The sequence below is a fragment of the Marmota monax genome, unplaced genomic scaffold (assembly GCF_021218885.2).
Source record: "Marmota monax isolate L192 unplaced genomic scaffold, Marmota_monax_Labrador192_F-V1.1 WCK01_AAM20220418_F8-fsc00055, whole genome shotgun sequence".
Lineage (NCBI taxonomy): Eukaryota > Metazoa > Chordata > Mammalia > Rodentia > Sciuridae > Marmota > Marmota monax.
This window is the reverse complement of record NW_026695205.1, coordinates 10,658,614-10,675,995: the sequence shown is the minus strand read 5'-3', so window position 1 is coordinate 10,675,995 and position 17,382 is coordinate 10,658,614. Positions and strand designations below refer to the sequence as shown.

The 17,382-nt window shown below is 47.3% G+C and overlaps 1 protein-coding gene across 1 annotated transcript; it reads left to right on the top strand.

The window, feature by feature from the left end:
* The first annotated feature begins 1,460 nt into the window (after positions 1-1,460).
* LOC124083481 (flavin-containing monooxygenase 5-like) lies at positions 1,461-17,133 on the top strand. Its single transcript, XM_046430182.1, has 8 exons — positions 1,461-1,595; positions 2,691-2,879; positions 3,336-3,498; positions 5,046-5,188; positions 5,265-5,464; positions 12,030-12,379; positions 15,264-15,336; positions 16,770-17,133. The coding sequence occupies exons 1-8, from the start codon at positions 1,461-1,463 to the stop codon at positions 17,131-17,133; spliced, it is 1,617 nt and encodes a 538-aa protein (XP_046286138.1).
* The last annotated feature ends 249 nt before the right edge of the window (positions 17,134-17,382 follow it).

Below are 17,382 nucleotides of genomic sequence, written 5' to 3'. Positions count from 1 at the left end.
CGATTCCTGGTGGATGTGCACATGTAATGTTTATAACACAAACATTACAATTGCTTCCATACTTTTTATTTACTTATCATGTAAAATAAGATTATTTATTTTATGGAAGTGTTCAGGAACATTCCATTGCATTTCATGACAGTTGAGTCTGAGATATCATGAGAGCAATACACCACTCAAGGCCTTCTCCTCCTCTTTTGTAAAGGACCAGGGTTCTTTAAGTTGTATGCAGGAGACTTCAACTGAGGTGGGATAGTAACCTTTCTATGACTTCTATTTTAAGATTAATCATGGTTTAAGGAGACATATATGGTGTCACATTAACAAGGGTGAAACTATGATAATTTTAGGTGTCAACTTGACAGGATGAATGAAGACCCAGATACCTAGTGAAGCATTAATTACCGTCAAAGACTGGTACACACTGTGCCCATTCCTTTTCTGCAGGAGGAAAACCCAGGTGGCTTCGCATTTGATTAGAATGATAAGCTGTCCAGGTGTGCAGGTGTGTCTGAGGTGTGGCCAGAGATTAGCATGTACTCAGGGAACTGAGAAGGGGGACCCACCCTGGACGTGGGCAGGCCCAATCCGACGGTGGGAGGTAAGAACAGAATAAAAGGCAGAGAGGGACCCACCTTCTCTCTCTCCCTAGAGCTGGGACACCCTTTGGCTTGGACATCAGAACGCCAGGTGCTGGGCCCAAGGACCCCAGGACTCGCCGCAGCTCTTTCCGTGGCCTCAAGAGAGGTGCCCATCACCGCCCAGGTCTGCAGCCTCCATTCCTGGACGGAGCCACACGAACAGCACCACAGGGTCTCAGCCTGAGGACGGCCTGTCCTGGCCTCCAGCAGCACGTGAGCCACTTTCCCCAGGCAGCGCCCTCCATGCGTCTGCATCCCTCTGTGTGCCTCCTGCTAGGTGCTGGCTGGGTCTCTCTGCAGGAGCCTAACTAACGCGTGGGGTGAGGACATGCCACTGGGGGATGAGAGCGGAGACGGCTCTTTCTGTGGGTCTTTCTGACGAGATGCTGGAGGGCTGCCCCTTGCTTGAGCCCCAGGGGAACGGAGGCTGACCTCCTGCACAGGGACAGCAGCAGTCATGTGGGAATGGGCTGCGGCATCTCACTGCCCACTAGAGCAGGACGTGGGCCTCTGGAGCAGCTCTCGAGAACTGCCTCCCAGAACAAGGGGCCAGGCTGAGAGAGGGCGGGGATGGGAGCAGACCAGAGGCCAGGCTCCTCTGGAGGTGGGAGGACGCCTGGGAGCCCAGAGACGGCTGGCCGGCAAGGAGGGTGGACTGGCTTCGGAGCACAGGCCTTGGCACCCAAGGCCACACCTGGGTGAGGACAGGAGTCAGCAGCACAGCTGCTCACAGGGCCACTCCAGACAGGACGGGCCCTCCTGGAGGGCCTTCCCTCTGGGACAACAGAACTGAAAGAATTCTCCTTCATTTCAGAGACCATGACAGCAAAAAAAATTGCAGTGATTGGCGCCGGGGTCAGCGGATTAGGGGCCATTAAGAGCTGCCTGGAGGAGGGACTGGAGCCCACATGTTTTGAAAAAGGCAGCGACATTGGAGGACTGTGGAGATACGAGGTAATTCTGTGCTCCTTCCGTGAAGTGCCAGCTGTGTCTGTGAAGAGATGCTTCCTCTCTGACAGGAACCAAACTCTGTCCACTCTGAGCAATTCCTCCTTCACTCCTTGGTGTCCCTTATAAGTGGCAATGTCCACACTGAGACGAAGCTGAAACTCCCGAGGCTTGCAGGACCCTCCTTCCTGCATTTCCCTGACAGCCCCCAGGAGCACTTGGGCTTCTGCACATAAAACTGACATGCCCTTCTGCTTGGCAGACTTGGGGACAGGCCGGAGGTCACCTGCATGCAGACCCTGGCCCTTCCCTGCACACCGCGGGTCACCTTCTCGCTGCTCTGTGGGCGGGTTGGATGCAGTTGAAAGCAGTGTGTTCACCATGGACCCTCCATGATGGACAGAGGCAGCTCACGCTTCTGAACAACAGCGAGACTTTAAGCACGTGGCACACAGTCTTCACACAGTGTCCCCCTTCGTGGCCCTGCCTGATTTCACCTGGTGTGTCACTTAGTGAGTTGACACACCACGTGTTCATGACTGCTTCCTCCCGGGTTACGTGGTGCCTATTTCCAGGGCCTCCTCCTAATCCATGTTCCTCCAGCTGCGAGGCTGAATTTCTCCTGGGGAAACTTCTCTTCACCACTCGGTTTTATGTTTCTTCCTTTTGGGTTGGTTTAGAATTTGTTTCTTGTGTTGTGTTTTGATTACTTTTAATGTTTTTATTAGGGTGTTATATTTACAAATAATAGTGGGTTCATAGAGACATAGCCACAGGTATAAAGTTCATAATTTGCTCCAGTTCATTCCTGGTATATCCCTTTCCCTCTTCTCCTCCTCCCCCCGTCCTTCCTGGGTTTTCTGATCTGTCTGGACATTTTCCTGTTGGGAGACGACCAGGGCACACTTAGGGTCCATCATCATGAAGAGGATCCTACTCATCTCATCTCCACATGGGCTGACTCCAGCACCTCCTTACTGCTCAGCTCCATTGCAGAGACCCACAAGGACCACTAGTCCCAAACCCACAGGCTGATGGCCCCCTCTCGTTCCCCACTGTGTGCCTGAACACTGGAGGCCACGGCCGGTTTGCTTCCCACAGGAGACCCCCGACACTGGACGAGCTGGGATATACAAATCCTTGACCTGCAACACCTCCAAGGAGATGACAGCCTTCAGCGACTACCCCGTCCCTGACCATTTTCCCAACTACATGCACAATTCCAAAATGATGGAGTACCTCAGGATGTACGCCAGGCACTTTGGTCTCATGCAACACATCGAGTTCCTGGTAAGGAAGGCAAACCCTGCTCAGCACCTCTACGTGGGTCCTCGCAAAGTCTTCACAAGCCAGAGCAGGCAGAGGCGCCCGTCCAGTGTGCATGTCCACCACAGTTCTAGAGAGACCTGGTGTCTCGGCACATTCTCTACATTAGTGAAGACATTTCCAACTTAGGTCCCCTCCAAGGTGCACTGTCTCTGCATTGGTCCCAAAGCTGAGGCTTCAGTTAATCATATTAGATGTAGAATACAGGTTTAGGAATGGAATTTCATGTATTATGTTGCCCAACGTACCTCAATCCTAGGGAAGAAACAATTCTAGGAGGTTGTTGTGCATACAATTATAAAATCCCAGGAGCTATGGAGAGAGAAGCCACCACCCACCTTATTGTGAACCCAGAGTTCTCTGGGGAATGGAGATGAGCAGTGCTCTAGCACTAAGGCTGCCTTGGCCCTTGCTTCCCAGGCGAAGGTGTGCAGTGTGAGGAAGCGCCCCGATTTTTCATCCTCTGGCCAGTGGGATGTTGTGGTAGAAGCTGATGGGAAGCAGCAATCCTACATCTTCGACGGGGTCATGATCTGCAGCGGCCATTACACTGAGAAGCATTTGCCCTTACAGGAGTTTGCAGGTATTTAACTGATGAGTGTGAGGGACAGATCTTTGAATCCAAGAATCTCCGTGCCCACGCTAGCATGGGCACCGACAGAAGCGTTTTCCTGGCACAGTGGGGTGCAGAGAGGAGCACTCAGATGATAGAGGTACCCCTGGAACTGGAAGCCCAGCCTTCCCCAGGCAGCCAAGGCAGGGGTCTGGCCTTCCAGGAAGAAGAAGCAAGTGAGCAATGGAGTGTGGCCTGGCCAGGAGAACACACCCTTGCTGTGGGAGGAGCAGGTGTGTGGGCAGGAGAGGTAGGCGGGAGTCAGTGAGCAACCAGTGCAGTCTGTGAGAGTGTGTATGTGCATGTGTGTGTATGAGTGTGCGATGTGTGAGTGTGCATGTGTGTGCGTGTGAGTGTGCACTTGTGTGTGAGTGTGTGCAAGTGTGTGTGTGTGTGCATGTGTGTCAGTGTGAGTGTGCACTTGTGTGTATGAGTGTGTGCACACATGTGTGAGTATGTGTGCATGTGTGTCAGTGTGTGTGTGCATGTGTGTGTGTGCATGTTTGTGAATGTCTGTTAGTGTGCGAGTGTATTCTGCAAGGGTGTGTGTTCGTGTCTGTGTGCATGTGTGTGTATGCATGTGTGTGCATATGTGTGTCTGTGCATGTGTATGTGCATATGTGTTTGTGTGCCTGTGTGTGCCCTTGAAGGGACTGCTACCTGATGCATTTGTACTTACACAGGTCTGTCTTGAAGTGGTGGGAAGATGGTTTGACAGGGAGAAAGACCAAAGCAGACACATGAATAACGAGGAGATCTTGACAGTCCCCAAAGAGAAGTGAGGGAGGGCTGAGTGAAGACGGGTAAAACATACACCTGTAGCAACGTCTGTGATATTTGTGGAATACAATCAAAATTGTCAAGAACCTCTGAGACTACTCATTCGCATTTGTCCTAATCAACAGAGCTGCTGACGGGCGCCTGTCTCTGGAGCTACTGAAATGTGACACACACGCTCGTTTACAATATATGCATTGTAAACACATGGCAACGTGGGTAAAAGCCTCAGAGTACCTCTGTGGGCTGATTATACACTAGCCTGTTAGATTAAGCTAGTTAAATAAATATATCATTAAAACTTCCACACAGTATCCTGCTGACCACTCTAACCTCTAAAGCCGCGGTCAGCTTCCTTGGACAGCACTCTGCACGCTCACCTGGCTAAGGACCTTTGTGCATAATTCCTTCTCAGTGTTACAAGAAGTGAAGAGCAGTTTCTCGTATATCAGTGGAGAATCAGAAAAAGACAAGAACATCCCAAGGTAGCACTAGTGAGCACAGTGAAAAAACTTCAGGTTGGGTTTTAAGGGACATTCGTCTGCTGGATTTTGGTCTCAGCCGTATCCACACTGCCTCTGAACCTTTTGTTCCTTGCACAGCCTGGTTCTGTCATTCCGGCAGTGCCTGACCCACAGCAGCAAAGCGGGTGGAAGAGACACAGCCTCAGCTTGGAGGCACACTGTGCCAGACCCCGTTCCCGTCTGTGCTGCTGACGTGGGTTGCTCCTCTCCTCCCAGGCATCCAGAAGTTCCGGGGCAGGTACCTGCACAGCTGGGAGTACAAGCAGCCAGACTCTTTTGCCGGGAAGAGAGTGGTTGTGATTGGCATCGGGAACTCTGGAGCAGATGTGGCTGGCGAGATCAGTCGTGTTGCTGAGCAGGTTGGCATTTTACACTCATTCTGACATCAAGGTGAGAAGACAGAGTTGTTACTGGGCGGCTTCTCCTCTCTCGCAGGTTTTCCTCAGCACGAGACGAGGCGCGTGGATTTGGAACCGGGTGTGGGATGACGGCAACCCCATGGACACCGCCCTCTTCACCCGGTACAATAGGGCACTCCAAAAACTACTGCCCTCGTTCCTCATCAACAGGTGGGCAGAGAAGAAACTGAACGCAAGGTTCAACCACGCCAACTACGGGCTGCAGGCTGCACACAGGTACGTGCACCTGGGCTGGGACGGCCAGGCAGCTCAGCAGAGTCGGTGGCCCCAGAGGCACAGGAGCAGGGCATGCCCCATGCTAACACCTGGCAGGACTTTTTACTCCTTTAGTCATTCCTGCTCCTTCCTGTGGGGTGCCACAGCAAAGCCAAGGGGGGGGGGGGCGCAGGGAACTCAGCGCTGGTCTCATGAGACCTGTGCCACCTGCCATGCCACCCTTCATAGCACGTGCCCCTTCACTCTCTGAATTCTAAACAAGATCCACAGCGACCCTCAGGCTGACGTCCATCAGGACAGGTCCAACATCCACACGGACAGGCCCCACACTCAGGCGCAGCCACCCCTGGCCCTCCTCACTGCTGTGACCTCTGTCCTGCTCCTCTAGGACCCATGACCATGGCCACCCTAGAACTCACCACCCAGGCGGGCAGTGCCCCTGGATGTCCCAGGACCCCTCTTGCTTGGGGCCTCTCACCCCAGCAGTTCTGACCAGGACCGGCCCTCCCTCCTGGCCACACTCGCCTGGCTCTTCCCCCTCTGGGGCCTTTGGTCCCTCCCCCACCTGACCCAGGAGCTTGGTGTTGTCCCTGTCTCCATTCCTGCTCCTCTCCCCTCCTTCCCTAGAGGTTCCTGAATTTAAAAAAATAGTCAAATAAAAGATTGTAAAGACTTCAACTAGGCCAAGCAGGCAGCGACAGCAGAGAATCAGTTCTCACAAGTATGTGCAGGAAGAAATCATGTAGCTCAGGACTAGACTCATGAGGTGGGTGTGCGACTCCAGCTTCTTGCAAAGCACAGGTTTTTCAGGATGTAGAAGACGGGTAGTGACAGCAAAGGACGCCTGGGAATAGAGGGACTCGCAGCTCAAACCTCCTGTTGCAGTCTCCAAGCGTTGGCTGTCTCTAAGCCCCACTCTCCCCACGAGGGTCACACTGTTTGAGTAGCTCTGTTTTTTGGTTTGGGCCGCACAGTTTTTCTGTTTTTTTTTTCTTTTTTGTTCATTTGGCAGCAAGTCTTAGGAAAGGATATACATAAAAGAGTATGTACAAATATGCTTACTCTTTTATCTGTATTCTCATTTCTTTCTTGTCCTTAACCCACAGGAATCCTGCAGACGTGCATCTCTCTGTGTGATCTGCACACAGGCACGTCTTGTCGTTGACTGCGGCTCCCCTCCCTCCCACCCTATCTTACCCTACATCTCTCCCCTTCCCATGGTTCCCTTTCCCTTCCCTCACCTTTTTTTTCCAGTTTACGTGTATGAAATTAAAAAGTTCTTGGGTTGTTTTTTTGTTGTTGTTGGCATATTTTTGCTTAACATGATGTCCTTCTGTGCCATCCATTTTCTGACAATGACATGATTTCATTCTTCCTCATGACTGAGTAATACTCCATTATATAAATGGACCGCATATTCTTGGTCCATTTATCTACCTCCAGGCTCCCAAGCTGATTCCATGACTTGGTTAGTTTGAATAGTGCCAGTTGACATTGGTATTCAGCTTGTAGTGGACTTTCAACTAAGATGTTGTGACGCGTCCAGCTTGGATGTTTTGACTCAGGACTATTTTGGCTGTTCAGGGTCTTTTGTGCTTAGGTTTGAATTTAGGATGTTCTTTCTAGTTCTGTGAATAACGTCTCTGGTATTTTGATGGGAACTGCACTGAATCTGTAGATCATTTTGGGGTGGGACACTTTAACAAGATTGTCTCACTCCATGAACACGGGAGGCCTTTTCACATTCTACCATCTCCTTCAGCCTCTTTCTTCAGTTTGATTCATTTTGTAGAGGTCTTTACGTTTTGTTGGGTTGGGTTCTAGAATTTTTTTTTTTTGAGGCTGTTGTGAATGGCATTAGAGATCTCATTATTGACATATAGAAAAGCTCCTGGATTTCACAGGTGGCTTCTGTGTCCTGCTGCTCTGGTTCTAAGACACTTAGAGGAGGAGGCTCGGGGGTTCCTGGGGGCGTAATCCTATCATCTGCAACCAGGACAGTGTGGCTTCCCCCTTCCCCATGCTTACCTTTAGTCTCTTTCTCTTACCTAGTTTCAGAGGCTAGAATTTCAAGTACTGATGAATAAGAGTGGTGAGAAGGCACACCCTTGGGTAGCTCCTGGCTTCAGATGAGAGGCTTCCACTTTTCCCATTTGTCATGTAAGGTCTGTCACTTTGCAGTGGGATCCTCCATACCTAATTTGTTCAGGACTTTATCCTAAAGGAATATCAAGTTTATCCAAGGCTTTTCCTGATTCTGAAGATTCTTCAGTTTTATTTTGACTCTGCTTTGATTCCCTATTACATTTTCAGTTTGTATATATAGAGCAAGCCTTGCATCCCTGGAACGAAACCAACTTGACTGTGATGGAGACCTTTTAGACGTGCCACTGACTTCACTTTGCAGGGTTTCATTGAGGATATTTTCATCTAAGCTCAACAAGGATGCTGGTTTATACTTTGCTCTCTTTTTCTTTTTGTTGTTGTATCTTTATCAGCTTTTCACACTAGGATGATCCTGCTTTGCAGAATTGGAAGAGGTCCTTCCCTCTGTGTCTTAGGAACACTTTGAGGAGCACTGCATTAGTTCTTCTTTAAAAATTTGGTGAAATTCACAGTGAGTCCCTCCAGTCCTCAGCTTGCTTGTTAGAAGACTTTTTATTACTGCTTCAATCTCAATGCTTCTTATTGATCATTTGAGTTTTTATATCCTCTTTGTTCAATTTTGGAAGGTCATATGTGCCCAGAAATGTGTGCATTTTTTGAGATTTTCTAATTTATTGACATATCATTACTCATATTTTCCCTGGTATCATTTGAATTTCAGTAGTTATCTGTTGCAATGTCCTCTTTTCACCTCTAATTCTGTTTTGGAAGTTCTTCTCTCTGGCTAGTTAAGGGTTTGTCAATTTTGTTGACCTTTTCAAAGAATTATTTGTTTCATTGATCCTTTGTGTTGTTCTTTTAGTCCCTATTCTATTTATTTCTTCCATGATCTTTATGATTTGTTTCCTTCTACTGATTGTGAATTTAGTATGCACTTTTTCTAAGACCTTGAGATGCATCATTAGGTTTCTATTGGAGGTATTTTTTAATGCAGGCACTCATGGCTCAAACCTCCTCTTTGTGCTGCTCCGCTGTTTCCCACAGTTTCTGCTATGGGTTGTGTTTTCATTCAGTTCTAAGAATTTTAAATGATTTTTTTAGTGATCCATTATTCGTTCAAAAATATATTATTCCATCTCCGTGTGTTTATATAATTTCTGCAGTTTCTCTTGCCATTGATTTCTAGTTTCATTACATTATGATTTGATAAGGTATGCAAATTTGTTTCAATTCTTTGCTTGGATAAGACTTTCCGATGGCCTAATATATAATCTGTTTTGAAAAAAGTTTCATGTGTTGACAAAAAAATGTATATTCTGCTGATGTTCGATGGAATTTTCTGTAGATGTCTGTTAAGTCCATTTGATTTATAGTATAACTTAGATGTTCATTTGCAGTATTGTTTTTTTTTTGGGGGGGGGTGTTGAGGTTTTGTTTTGGTTTGATTTGGTCTTGATGATCTGTGGGTGAGACAGGGGTGTTGGATTCACCCTGTTCTTATTGTCTTGGGCCCTGTCTCTCTCCCTTTATTGTTAATAGTCTTTGTTTGATAAGATTGGGAGCCCCAACATATGTTTATAACTGTTATATCTTCTTGATGAACTGCTCCCCTTATCAATATGTAGTAGCTTAAAGCCTGTTTTGTCAGATATGAGTAGGGTGGTTCCTTTTAGAGTACATTTTCTTGGAATACCATTCTCCATCATTATTTTCAAGGTGTGACTTTTTTGCTGATGAGGTGAGTTTCTTGCAGAAAGAAGACACAGGCTTTTCTTTTTTAATCTAATCACACAGTCTGCATATTTTAATTGGAGAATTAAGACCATTTATATTCAGGAAGGTCTTTTTTTTTCAGTTATAGATAGACTTTATTTTTATGTAGTGCTGAGGATTGAGCCCAGAGCCTCAGACCTGCTAGGCAAGTGCTCTAACACTGAGCCACACCCCAAGCCCATCCAGGGTTATTTTTGAAAGGTATATATTTGTTCCTATCGTGTGATTATTTTTCTTCTGGGTGTTTTAAATATCCTATGTTCATTTCTTCATCTCTTATTCTTCTTGGAGCTTGAAGTTTTTGTGCATTAGTACTGTTTGATTCTTTACTAATTCTCCTTTGCTAATCTGTTCTTTCAGTGAACTTTACTTTTCTTCTCTGCCTTCATCATTGTTTACTGTTCTTCCTCTTCAGGGTGTATGATTTCCTTAAGTACCTTCTGTAAAGCTGGTTGACTGGTCACAAGTTGCCTTACCTCAAGCTTCTCTAAGGACTTCATTACTTCCTCTATTCTGGAGGATGTCTTAGCTGAGTGTAGTAATCTAAGTTGGCAATTATTTTCTTGAAACACCCTTTGACGTCCTCCTTACCTTTATAATTTCTACTGAGAAATCTGCTGACATTTATGGAGGAAAAAATAAGTAAACAGTTCCTCCTAGCTGAGGTGTTGGAAACATGGTCTCCAGATGGCAAAGGTTGGAATTCAACAGGTGAGGGAGGGACAGGGAGTGGGGGTCACAGCTGCTGCTTGCTAGAATTCCTCTCAGGTCTCACAAAACAAGTTGGACAAAGAGCAGACTGCATTGTACATTTCTCACTGAAAACATTAAGGGCATGTTGACCATGCCAAGAGTAGGTTCTCTCCAGTGACTTTAGACTGTGTAACTAGGGGCATGGCACAAGTCAGAGCCACAGCAAGCCCCTCTCACTGAGCGGTTTGGTGGAGCGTGGCTAGCACTAGGAGATACAGTCACTCCCAAGAGAATGTAGACTGAATGTCCAGGGGTGTGACAAATGTCCAAGGTGCAGCACATCCCAGAATACCTCTGAGGGGGGAGGAGCAACTGGACCGCCTAGTTTTGTGCTGGGATTGCTAACCTTCATCGCAGCACCTTTGAACCCTGCCTCCCACACAAAATAAGTGACAGGTCACTTTGTGTCACAGGGCAGGATCACTGAACCTCTGTCCCCTCCACTCCCTTCCCACTGTAAGCCACTTCCCCACCCAGCATAAACTCCTCAGCAAACTTGTGTCAGAGGCACTTCCCAAGCCCTGGCTGTCTCTAGGGCCACTGCCTGCTGCCGCAGTCTGGCTGGGCACAAAATAACCGAGCCGCCACACAGCCTTGTAGGTTTAAAACAGGAACTCCTTTTTTCTCCGCACTCCCAGGAACGCCACGCACGCAGACTTCTTCCAGGACACACCACACACCAACCGGAAATCCCTCCTCCGGAAATCCCTCCTCCCGCACTTCCCCAACCAATGGGAACTCTCCGGGAATCCCTGGGAGAACTCCAAAGTAGCAGGGCGAGGCAGACAGCAGGGGTCTAATATACAATTGAATACACAGCTTAACATAACCATCATCATCTCAATGGCTTGCTGGCGTCACCTCTCAACCACTCGTTCTGGCAAAAATGTCATGTGTCATCCCGACTCCGCTATGGCTCTCAGCAGCCTGCGGAGTCAGCATACCCAAGTGTCCCCCGGGACCTGAAGAGGTGATTATGCCAAGATTCCTGGTTCCCACAATAGTTTAGTCCCAAACAATAGGACCTCACAGTGGTTCCCAGCTATAACCTCTGAGGGTTTGCTGAGAGATGCAAGGAGTCCTGCCCTGAAGCTGCAGTTTCTCAGACTCCAGGAGACCTGCTTCTTTAAGTCTTTAGTCTGCCCGGGACAGCCTTCTACACCAGCCTTCTACTACCTTCTACACCAGGCTGTGACTCCTTCTCTTTCACCTTCATCCCCTCAGAAGAACCTTCTTCCCCAAACCAAGCTGCCAGAGCCCCAAGCGAACACATTCTATTTCTGATGCTTCGTTACTCTCTCTAGTCTCTGAATCCACCAAGTTTTTTGTTTTGTTTTGTTTTTTAATCTCTGGTATCAACTTCAGTGCTCAGACACAGTCCCTCACCTCCAGGAGAGTAACAGCTGTGGTTTTATTTCCATCCTATGGAGGAGCAAACTAGTGTTGGCTCTCTCTTCCACCATCTTTCTGTTTTCAAAGATTCCTGTTCAAGTCCTTCAGTAGCTCTTTGTAGATCACTGATAAAGATTAATGATGAATTCATGCAAATCCTTACTTGGTATCAAGTAAGTTAAAATTGAAGGATTTTATTCCTGATAAACATATAAATAGAGTTCATGTTTATTATCACATACTTAGCACAATCTCATCTGGTTGTTGAGCCATCATTCTAATTATAGATTAGGAAACCAAAGATAAAATGTTTCCTGCCTTTTCCAAGATTTCACAGCTGGTAAGTGGCACGATCAATGCAGAGGCAAAATTCTGTGTCTAAAACCAAGTTCTTAACCAAGAAACTACATTTCCTTACCTTTCTAGAGATATCAATTTAAAAAAAAAACAGATACTATGGTGCATTTGAGATCATTTACCACAACTTCTTTATAAACAAAATTCATGCACACTTCTTCATATTACATTCCCTATAATGCAGATTTCTCAGCCATCAGTCTACCTTCAGTGACGACCTGCCAAATCGCATAATCACTGGAAAAGTGCGGATGAAACCAAACGTGAAGGAGTTCACCGAGACGTCCGCCATCTTTGAGGATGGCACTGAAGAGAAGGTTGACACTGTCCTCTTTGCCACAGGATACACCTTCTCTTTCCCTTTCTTGGAGGATGACTTAGCAATCCTGGACAGCCAGCATTCCATGTATAAGTTTGTCTTCCCTCCTCAGCTGGAGAAGCCAACACTGGCTTTCATCGGCCTCCTGCAGCCCGTGGGGGCCCTCATCCCCACAGCAGAACTCCAGAGCCGATGGGCTGTGCGCGTGTTCCAAGGTAGGCCCGCTCTTCTACGTGATTATGCATGAATGGCAAGGCACCCAGAGCTCTTCTGTCCAATTTACCTTTTACCAAAGCACCTAAGATTTCACCATTAGAGATTCATGGCTTTTGGACTCTCTGGAAGTTTCAGTTTGATTTTCTAAGAGAATTCTGTTAAAAGGAAAGTAACCAAATAATAACAATAGAAAACATGTAAAACTGTCATCAGGCTACAATTGAGTACTGGGTATCCATTCACTTAGTTCTTTTCAGTAGAAAGTTAATTTAAGGGAGAGCATTATGGAAGCAGAAATTGGCCAGGGCAGAAGGCCAGCAAGGGAGAAGCTACCTGTGAACAGAATGCAGAAAGTTAGGGAAGTCACTTTACGTTTCAGGTAAACTCCAAATACGTGGCTCATATTCTGGCTCACTTCCCAAGTCCTTACCCAGGTTGATGCCTCTGAACCCAGCAACCCTGGGGCCAGACAGAAACCAGGTTCCACGGGCAGAGTGGCATGACAGCTGCTGAGAGCCAGAGAAGCTGGCTGAATCACATGTGTCCCCTTCCCTCACATCCCCAAATAACTCTGATATCTTCCCCATGCTCCAAAGAATGAGAAGTCAGGGTTCCATCTTCTCAGGACATGTCTTCCCTGAAGGGTCACCATGGGCATACAGAGTGGCTGCCCTCACTGAATCCTCTGCCTTCTGAGCCATACACTTGCCAGTTAGGTGAGTCAGGAAGCTATCTAGTGCCTGCTTTTCACTGCATGAGGCAGGAATGTGCATCCAGGTGGCCTGTGATCCTTCTCTGTCTAACCTCATTTCCTGAAGTCACGGATGTGTGATCTGGACACATATACTCACAACTTGTCCATGCCATGCTGATGGCCACTGAGGATGACTAGAAACAATGATGCCATCAACAGCCTAACACCTGTGATTAGTTGAGCATGTGCATCTCTTGGGGACATACCTAGGAGGAAAACTGATGCTCCACAAGTTGTGCACATGTAATGAGAGATGCCCGTCCATTTCCCAAGTCTGCTCCTGCGCATACACTGCATCCTCTAAAGTCTGTGTTGTAGGACATTTCGTGGTACTCATGAGGAGATCACACTTCTGTGCTACGTCTATGGCACCCGAGTGTTTGGAGAGAGCCCAGGTAAACGCGGTTCCAGAACCATGTGGCTAGCAGCCTTGCTCTTCCTGGACATGCATGGGAGCTGGCCGTGGTACCTACCACCTGCCTTTCACAGGATGCTTCTTGACCTGGGTCTCCAGCTGTCCACCCAGGGAGCAGGGAGGCACACACAAGACACCCATACATGATGGCAGACACCCCATGGCTCTAACCCGACTGGCATCCAGTTTATACCACCTGATGCTGCTCTGGTGCTGGGAACCCAGTGTTGTTACCTGTCTGGAACCTAGGACAACCAGGCCTGGGTGGCCCCTCGTTCCTCTGAGAGATGTTCAAAGACTTACCACGTACACTTCCTGGCAGAGGGCGGAGGAGGGAAGCCTGTATTTTGTGTGCAGGTCACCGCAGACCGGATGCACAGTAGGACTCAGTCTTTAGAGTTGGTGGGACCCAGCAGTGAATATGAAGGAATGGGGTGACTGCAGGCCAATGCCTGCAGGGTTCCCTTAGAGGAGATGGGGGAGCACAGAGCCCAGACTGCGAGTGGGAGGAGGCTACAGGTCCCTGGGTCTGCCTGCCCTGGGTTGAGCTGCTTGCTTTAGTGGCTCCCTTCAGTGCCTGAGCAGCAACCTCACCTGCTGTCCCTGTGACCCTGACAAGGCGCAAAGCATGTAGTTTAGAAGTCAGCGCACCTGCTTCTCCTGTGCTGTCCCGATTCCCTGTCTCCTCCTGACCTGACCTGACCTGCACTTTCTCACGCCTCCTCTCCCCCACGTATACACGCACACACACCACCTTTCACTTTAGCCACTTGTTTCCTTATAAAATGCAGTAGCTACTGTTTGTCCTGGGAGATTTTGCATCAGTGTATGTTTGTGAATACACATAAGAGGTGACATTTTTCCAATGCCTCTGGGGACTCAGAAAACTTTTTTTTAAGACATGAGCCCAAGGTAAGGATCTTTTCAGACAGACCTGCCTCAGAAGCTGGTCACAGTAGAATTTGAGGATCTCTGGAAGATAAAAGTGACCCAGCAATCTCATACTGGGTATATATCCTTCAAGGAAATGAAATCAACATGTCAAAAAGACCCCCTGCACTCCTGTGTTTATCACAGCTCTGTTTACAATACCAGGATAAGGAAGTAGTCTTGAGCAAAATAAATCAGACCCAGAAAGACACCCATGGAATGCTCTCTCATGAGAGGCACCTCAGAGGTGATCCCATAGAGGCTGGGAGATGAGTAGTGGTGGAGACCAGAGAGCCCGTGAAGGGCTGCACCGGGATAGGAAAGGAGCTCTGGTGTTCTGTGGCACGCCAGGCAACTGCAGTTGACAAGATGCTCTGTCAATCTCAAAGTAGTGGAGAGGATCTTCAACGTACCCACCTTAAAGAAATGACAAAGATGACGGTGATGCTTACCCTAACTTCCCTGCATTGAGGACCCCGCATGGGTGCAAACCTCACACTTTAGCTCATAAATCTGTGCAAACATCATGTGTCAACCACAAGCCAGATGTTTGGGGGAATTCTTAGCATTCAAGAACTTTCACTGTGTATTGCAGCTGAGAACCACTCAACAGCCTGCGTCTCCTGGGGAAAGCTGACTCCATCCATCCCGCTCCTGAGAATGCCAGGAGGGAAGTTCACAGGGGTTCCCTATGACCCGATTATGACAACTCTCCTCTTGGAAAACCTCTCTTTGTTTACTCGTCTCGAAGCCCTCCTTACATTTCTCTCTTGCTTTTTCTTAGGACTGAAAAAATTGCCCTCAGAGACTGACATGCTGGCTGAGATCAACAGAAGGAAAACGAGAATGGCCAAAGAGTAAGCACACGATCCCCCGCTAAAGGATACCAAACAGGTGCAGCAGGTCCTATTTGACCTTTGTTTTTGAACAAGGCACCTTAACAAGACCCCTAAGACGATTCTAGCTCTGTGACATTATGGTGACAACGCACATGGGGACAGGTGTGGAAAGCCTGGCTAGAACACCAGTCTCATAGGATGTCCAGTCCCTGCAGTGAGAGGCCTCTACGGTGAAGACCAGAACACGCAGACCAGCCTGTGCTCACTGCCAGAAGCAAGTCAGAAAATCAAAGGAGAAATAATCTGTTCAGAATACAGAAAACACAACACACTCCTCAAGACACAATCAAGAGCAGTTCAGCGGGGCTGGGGTTGTGGCTCAGTGGTAGGGCGTTTGCCTGACACATATGAGGCACTGGGTTCGATTTTCAGCACCACATATAAATAAATGAATTAAATTAAGGTTCATTGACAACTAAATATATTAAAAGAGAGAGAGAGAGAGAGTAGCTCAGGAACATGCGTACTTACTTCAGTGTGGTAAAGACCTACTCTGAGTGCTTTGCAATAAACCTATGCTCACTCGGGGAACTTTGGAGATGATCAGGTGCCCTTCTTACCATTACCTAACTAGACCCACAGTACAGGCCATACAACTAAACAGGACATGTAAATGCCATTTTTGTCTACTTGAGTCTATTGTTGGTTGTTTATATTTTCATTGCTGGAAAAAACGAATTTGCTTTCTGGATTTTGGTTATAGCTTCCTGTATATTCATTTGTAATCAGAACTTGATTTTTTACTATTTTGTCAGTTATAATAGATATTTGTGTATTTTTAGATTTGATATATAGACTAAAAAAATTTGACTAGATAATTAATTCACATTTTTATGATTTGTTTCTTCAATAGAAATTAATATCCTCCAAAATTTGAAAAGTTTTGGTACTTTTAAAATAGGCTTTAATAGTTTTTATCACATATCCCCAAGAATACCTTACCAGCATAGTTTTTTGGTTTTTGCTACTAGGAATTGATCCCAGGGGCACCTAACCACTGAGCCCTATCCCCAGCCTTTTTTTTTTTTTTTTTTTGGATTTTATTTGAAGTCAGGGTCTCACTGAGTTGCTTAGGGCCTCACTAAATTGCTGGGGCTGGCTTTGAACTCATGACCTCCAGCCTCAGCCTCCTGAGCTGCTGGGATTACAGGCATGCACCACCACACCTGGCTACCAGCATAGTTTTTAATGTCCAAAGTCTGAAACAGTTTGCAATTGTTCAGTGCTCAAGGATATAGTTTCTGTACAGAATCAATACATGGAAACATGCATTAAGAAATTTAAGAAAAGTGTTTTAAGAAATAAGTAGAAAAGAAGTTCCCTGGAAACTCGGGGGACAATATGGACTCAAATATGACATAGGGCTTCCAACATTGTCCTTCTTATTCCAGGTTTGTGGACAGCCCCAGAGATGCATCTCGAGTGTACTACATCGACTACATGGATGAGATTGCTTCTGAGCTAGGCGTCAAACCCAACCTGCTCTCCCTCTTCCTCTGGGATGCCAAGCTAGCCAGGGAGGTTTTCTATGGGCCCTGCACCCCATACCAGTACCGCCTACAGGGGCCCGGCAAGTGGACCGGAGCCCGGGCAGCCATCCTCACCCAGAGAGCCCGGATCCTCAAGCCCCTGAGAACACGTGTGCTCCAGCACTCTGGCTCCCGTCCCTCTGGGTGGCTTTGGGTCCGAAGTGTCTGTGCTGTCATCTTTCTCTCTGCTTCCATGGTCATCATCTTGCAGATGATCGGTCATTAAGCTCACGTGGACACAGATGGGCCTGGAACCAGAGAAGAACAAAGTCATATAGATTTGAATTGTAGCAAAAGAAAATAGATTGATTATATGTACACACTGGGCCAATTGGTTACATGGGGAAAGAGTTTTATCACATATGCACATTTAAATCATAACCAAATAATTCCAATAATGATTTCCCGAGGTGCTCTTGAGAGGAGGTATTTGTAAAATGCATAGCTTATTTCTGCTTTTCCAGAAACTATCTGA